The sequence below is a fragment of the Chaetura pelagica genome, unplaced genomic scaffold (assembly GCF_000747805.2).
Source record: "Chaetura pelagica isolate M959 unplaced genomic scaffold, ChaPel_1.0 scaffold281, whole genome shotgun sequence".
In the NCBI taxonomy this organism is placed as follows: domain Eukaryota; kingdom Metazoa; phylum Chordata; class Aves; order Apodiformes; family Apodidae; genus Chaetura; species Chaetura pelagica.
Window position 1 is genome coordinate 141,867 of NW_009952058.1, and position 6,751 is coordinate 148,617.

At 41.7% G+C, this 6,751-nt stretch overlaps 1 protein-coding gene across 1 annotated transcript in view; it reads left to right on the forward strand.

The window, feature by feature from the left end:
* GUCY2C (guanylate cyclase 2C (heat stable enterotoxin receptor)) overlaps window positions 1–6,751 on the forward strand; it is a 47,570-nt gene that overhangs the window by 17,284 nt on the left and 23,535 nt on the right. The window contains 5 exon segments of the mRNA XM_010003825.1: window positions 1,582–1,663; window positions 3,751–3,856; window positions 4,408–4,470; window positions 5,038–5,109; window positions 6,017–6,121. Of these exon segments, the coding sequence (XP_010002127.1) occupies window positions 1,582–1,663; window positions 3,751–3,856; window positions 4,408–4,470; window positions 5,038–5,109; window positions 6,017–6,121 (428 nt within the window).

Here is a 6,751-nt window from a genome sequence, read left to right on the forward strand (position 1 = left end):
TGAGCAGCACAGCATCTGTAAAATTAGTCTCCTCTGCCTTTTTAGCCTGAGAGACTTGTTCAGTAGAGTGGGTACACTCTAGACACGTGGCCACCAGATAAAGCTCTGCACTAATGGCCTGTTGCTCTTCAGAGGAAGTTGGTGGCCACAACTTTCCTTCCCAGTTACCCTGAGCTCCAAGAATTGACCCAAGATGGGCTTCGGTTTGTTCTTGACATTAAGACAATCAAAATTACAATGTCAAATAGTCAGTTCCCACCCGTGGTTGTCCTGCCTGCCGGCTCAGGCTTAGGAGCCTCACATGCTCTGTGGTGTTTAAGTCCTCAGATGACTGAACAGGCTGATTTTTCAAATAGGTTGGTACCTGGCAGCTGCCAAGGACACTTTACTAGCTTTGTCCTGCCACCAGATTATTTTCCTACTGAACAGTAAAATCCACTCAGTAGCACTTATCCCAACACAGTATCTACAGACACATTCAGAAATGAGTCCACAGTTTCCAAAGCTCTGTCTACAACAACTACAGAATTACTTTAAACAGCTGGGCCAAAAAGGGGAGAATCCAGGTGTGAAATGTTGAAAAGTCTGTGTATGTTAAAAGCTGTACCATGATTTTCATTCTGGCCTCTTCTTGAATAACAAGTTCTTGTGAGAAATGCCTTTCAAAGCCGTAAGTGGCTGTACTCTGTAATGAAATTCTGAGTGGAAGCTTCAGGTGTATCCCATCCTGAAGCAAACTATATCAGTAAAGACTCTGGATGATAGAGTTGTGGAAATTTCACTGTCAAAGAAGCACATGTCTTTCTCACTGGGTGGGTGCCCAGCAGGACTGGAAAAGACAAATGTTATAAACCCCTGAATCAGAAAGTCATCACTGAGTATTGTGCTTAATCATAAAACCAGCAGGGGTCAATCTCTTGTTCCCTGTTGCAGATAAAACCTTATACAAAACAGTCAATGCAGACTCCTTTTTGCATTAAGCTCTGGGTATGTTGGGGGAAAATAGTGTTTCTTGCCTGCCAGTGACTCTAATTTCAAGTGGTCAACTGATTACCCCATCTACATCCCTAGCCCACAGAGAGCTGTACCCAAGGCTTACTTCCATCATCCACTCTCAAGAACTTATTACAAGGTGAAGTTTGGCTGCTTAATAAAAAAAAAACAACAAAAAAAAACCCCTAAGAAAAGTGAGTTTTATTCCTGGATTATCGTAGTTGCTTTTTTTTAAAAGGAGAACACCTGGAAACTGCTGCTGAGCTAATGTGAGATTTAGTGCTGTTAAATTCACCTTCCACTTGGATATCCCTACAGAGTGGCCCTGCCTCAGGTGGGGATGTCAGACTGCACTGTTCTGGGGCATGCTTCATCCTGCAGAGAAAGAGCTGGGCATGTCTCATCTCTAGGCAGTGCTGGACTTCACCAAAGCCTCTTGATTTGGATGTGACCAAGGAATATGGAATATGGAATATGCTTAGCTATTGTGACTTGTACACATGTGGGTGAGGGTTGTTTCTTAAATATAATAATGTTTTTCAACATCCTCTGTCAAGTTGTTTATTTTTCAATTTTTCTTTTCTGTAGGCCCACACGTCTTGACTATTGCTGTCTTTACACTCACGGGAATTGTGATTTTGGTTCTGATCATCTCTTTGCTGATTCTAAGGTATTGATATTACATACGTATGTGTATATATATATGTACAAAAGGTGTATATATATATATAACCCTTTTGGCCTTATGCTTGTCCTTGAATAGTTCTCCTCCTAGGGCAATGCCTTTGATCTCTCCTTGAAGAGCTAGCTATTCATTAACTTACCTTACATACTTGGGTGGCTGCCCTTAGTATGAACTCTTTAGTATAGATCAAGTAGTGTTTTCATCCATAGTGTTGTTATGTCATGTTAATAATCAAGGAAGAAGATGTAGCAAGGGTCAGAGTTTTTGCATCTGCTAAAAAGCTCTGGTTCCAATACATACACAGAAACATGTCTCAGGTTCATCTTCAGACTTTTTCTACTTTAGTGCTCATCTTTAGCTTACTTGGAGTTCACTTATGTTGCTTTAACCTATTGGTGACATAAAAGTTCAGTCTAAGGGGAGATACTTGTCTTGAGTCACTGTAGGATTCAAAAGACCATGAGGTTTTGGTGTAACCATTGCATGGATCCATCCTGTCTTTCAGTGTCTTCTCTCTCAGTCCAACTCCTTGCATACTGACTTTTCTAACTGCTGGAATTTCACGAGTAGAACACAATTCAGCTTTATCATGATGGAAAAAGCAGAAACAGAAATCCATGATGTCTCTTTTGCTAGAAGAAATGCCATCCCAATTTCAAAATATGATGTTCTCTCATATCTCTTACAGGGATAGGCTGAGGGAGCTGGGGTTGTTTAGCCTGGAGGAGACTCAGGGGGGACCTTATCTCTCTCTTCAACTACCTGAAGGGAGGTTGTAGTCAGGTGGGGGGCTGGGCTCTTTTTCCAGGCAAGTAGCAACAAGACAAGAGGGCACGGCCTCAAGCTGCTCCAGGGAAGGTTTAGGTTGGATATTAGGAAGTACTTCCTCATGGGGAGTGTGTGTGTATGTGATTAGACATTGGAATGGACTTCCCAGGGAAGTGGTGGAGGCACCGTCCCTGGATATGTTCAAGGAAAGGCTGGATGTGGCACTTAGTGCCATGGTCTAGCTGATGTGGTGGTGTTGGTGATAGGCTGGACTTGATGATCTTAAAGGTCTTTTCCAGCCTTGGTGATTCTGTGATTTTAAAAAGAAAAGTCCTATGTATCTGTTCTCAGTAAGTCAGCATCCCTTTTTCCTATATATCAGAGAACTTCAGAAAAAATGAGAAGGAAATCAGAAAACTTGATTAGACACAAGTAGTACCCAGGCTCTCTTATTTCGAGTGAACCAGTTTGCCCTGCTAACTAAAGCTTTTCACAGGGGAAAATTAAAAGATGAAAGCATATCACTCTTACACATTCGGTTGTACTCAATAAATGGAAAAGCTAACATCTGAGCACTAACTTATAAACAGACAGGTGAAGTTTGCAATGGCTATGAAAATTGATATAAATATGTCTGGAGACAGAGCGCTCTGGTAAGCAAGTAATTTAATGAGTACTAGTAGTAGTCTTGCAGCTTTTCTCTAAGAGAAGAGAGTTTCTGCTCTGAAGTTCTGCAAGGGAGACACCAGTTTCCTTCTCCCCATTTTAAGGGCTCTTCCCTCATTTTTCCAAAATGTGCACAATACAAGGGACACAAGAAGGTTTCTCATCTCAATGCTTTTGTAACCTCCTGTCCTGGCATCATATTCATACCATTACTTACCATCCAGCATTTATGGCTGGACTTCCTTTGGCTTACATTTATTTGTGGGACCTCCCTCAGAGTGCATTCAATAACATGGAGGAGAAAACTATCTAAAATCCAGCTGGCCCTTAATGCTTTAAATTGTTCTAACCTCCTTTGAGACTCTGGCAATTCCCTAGTAGTTGTTCTGCTAAATCTGTTTTGTTCTTCTGCTACATCTATGGAATTGAATGAGCATTTAGGCTTTCCCAAAGCGAAGGGAATTAGACCAGCCTCAAGATGGAAAACCGGGAGAGCCATGGGGCTTGTACTCAGGCCTTGACAACCTGATGCTCCATCCTTGTGTCATCCTGACACTAGAAGCCTCCCTGTCCTAATCTCCTGTTGTGGGTTTCGGTTCACTGGGAGGATATTCTGAAGGAGTTTGCTCGTTTTGCAGGAAGTACAGGAGAGATAATAAGCGTCGGTGGAAGAAATGGTCCCATATACCACCTGAAGAAATCTTGCCTCTGGAGACCAGTGAGACAAGTCATGTTAGCTTGAAGGTAAGAAAAGCATGATGCCCAAAGCTGGGCCTTGGATTCTGTCTTCTGCAGCACTTCAATGCTGGGGTGTCAGCATGCTCTGATTACAATATGTGGGCTATGGCTCTGGTAGAAGTAAGATCTGTTCTTTTTTTTCCTTTTTTTTTTTTTCCAATTTTTTTAACCCTCACTTGCTTTATGGAAGAAAAAAGAGAGTATTCCCCATCTATCACCCCCTAATAGAATATATCTGTTCCCCAGCAGTAAAGCTCATTTTGTGACGGGGGATTGGGCTGGGTATTGATTTCCAGTGTCTTCCTGTTGCAAATTATTTCCCTGTGCTTTTTTATACCTCCGTAATGCCCAAGACCATGAAAGCAGCAGGCGGAGGCCTCAGCAGCTGTGGGAGTGGCATGGATGTCCCACACTTCTGTGGCATGTAGTGGCCCTCCCGAGAGAGAGAGAGGGTTATGCTTCTCTGTGTGACACCCACTGATGTTAGTTATCTCTCTGGACTTGCCAAATGGAGTGTAGGTGATAATTGCAAGTTAATTCTTCTTCTTTGTTCTCAGATCGATGAAGATAAAAGACGTGACACCACCCAGAGACTGCGCCAAGGCAAATATGACAAGAAGGTAACCTGACTGCAATGTCCATGCTCCCTTCCTCTGCTTAGGAGGTGTCTTTCTGGGAAGGCATCATTCCTATTCAGAGATAATTCCACTTCTCCTGACCTTGCAAAATGGCTTGGTCTTATGGAAGGAATAACTCATTGATTCCTTATCAGGTGCTTTGCATTTTGCTTACTAACAGGAGGCAAAATGTTAGAGTCCATGGACTCCTACCTTAGTCCAGAAGAACAGAAGCAGCAAGAGAGAGGGACCAGAAACCAGATATATTTTGGCAATTTACATGGCAATTCCTGAACATTCAGTAGAGCTATCTGCCTAACTGAGATTAAAGTTGAGTTAAAAGTTTTAATAATTTACTATTCTAAATATATACTGTTCTATATAACTCGTAAATCTTTTGAAGGAAATATAACTCTTTTACTTATTAGCTGATTAACTGAAACTCCAAGAGCAAAGCACTAGGCAGATGTTTCTGAAATATTTATTTGTACTGACATTTATTGGAAAAGAAAGACAAATTGCTGTTGTACTAAACCTATTATTTGTTTCCCGTTGTTACTCTTTCTTCAGGTGGTGATCCTAAAGGATCTCAAAAACAACGATGGTAATTTCTCAGAGAAGCAAAAAATAGAACTGAACAAGGTAACTGTTGCACATAGCAACTGGGCACTGCAGGGTGGGATGGAGTCTAAGACTGAAGTCATTGCTTTCCATTAGCAACTCCAACCACCATATGTTTGTGTGTGTTTCTGAGATGGATGGGTAATGAGTTCCTCAAGGGATATTGCTTGATGGATTTTCTTTTTGTGTGTGTGATCTTATCACCAGCTCATTGTGTGCCAGTGAAGCTGAGGATGAATGAATATAGGCTTGCTACGTACATTTTTATGCCTGATGATAAAAGGCAATGCACTCTTCTTGGTCAAGTCATGCTAATTCATTAGTAGCAGAATGTGGTAGTTAAATCTTATTACTGAATGCCAAGGGCAGCTCTAAATATAAGTAATTCTCTGCTGACTTGTGCATACAGACCCTTCCAATGTGAGAGATCAATTTGGCTGCAGTACTGCATCTTTTTTGAATGAATAGTTTTTCTTTTACACAACACAGAAACACTGTGAATTCAATAAGCTCTAAAAATACCTCAAAGTAAACTGCAGTTGTCTGTATCAATGGGCAATGTCCGTAATATCATGCAGCATCATTACATTTTTATTACTTGCTCATTTACTGACTGATTCATAACATTCTGTCATTCATAATGGCTGGGAGGTTTGAGTTAAGAGGCAATAACGGAGACTATAGTGGGCTCTGAAATTAACTGGCAGTATCCAGCAGCAGCCATTCTTCTCTCCCTGATCCAGAAGGCCCAGGATGCCAAATATCTTGAAGTACTTCACTCGGTGCCTTAGTACACACTGGTTTAAAGGAAACTCATAAAACTTATCAGGGCCTAGGATAAATAGCCATGTCACACAAGTATCCTTGACCTATGTTTCTGTGCTAGAAATGATTGTTGTTAAAAATAGATGCAATGTTTCTGCTTTAGCTCCTACAGATTGACTATTACAACCTGACCAAGTTCTATGGCACTGTGAAGCTAGACACCATGATCTTTGGGGTGATTGAGTACTGCGAAAGAGGTTCTCTGCGGGTAAAGAATTTTGCAGGTCTCCTTCCACCCCCAAACTCTCAAAATTCAAAGTAAGGAAAAAAAATCCCCATCTCTGTGTCTCTGGTTCTCATGCAGCTGCCATGGACTGAGCAAGTGGTGGCAGGTTTCTGACTCTCCCTCTCTCTTGTTCAGTTCTCTCCAGCCTTCTGCAGGTGCTGCTGCAGCTGCCATCAGTTGGATGGTTCTCAGCAGCCAGAAGATGAGGAGAGGTTGCAAATAAGAAAAACTACAGGCAGAGCTCTGGCCAGGCAACAGCACAGTCAGTTGTTACATGTATTGTGTCCCCTGTTGGGACCATATAAGATATAATGTTTTTCTGATTTTTGAAGCTGTAGCTGTTGTCTCTCATGATGCACTTGTGGACCCCACAGTGTCCCCAGAGCGTGAAAGGACAGAGAATACAATATATTCCATACTGATAATGGACAAAGATTTTGAGGCTGGAACATAGCAAATCCTGTACTCTAAGGGACAACAGCCCTTCATTTCTGTTTAGACAAAGAAATGGTAAATTGATGCCTGGCATAAGTTATGGAAAGATCTATGGATGCTGACTCCCAATATTATTTCACTGACAATAATGAACTAATGGTGGCATCAGCATTCCTG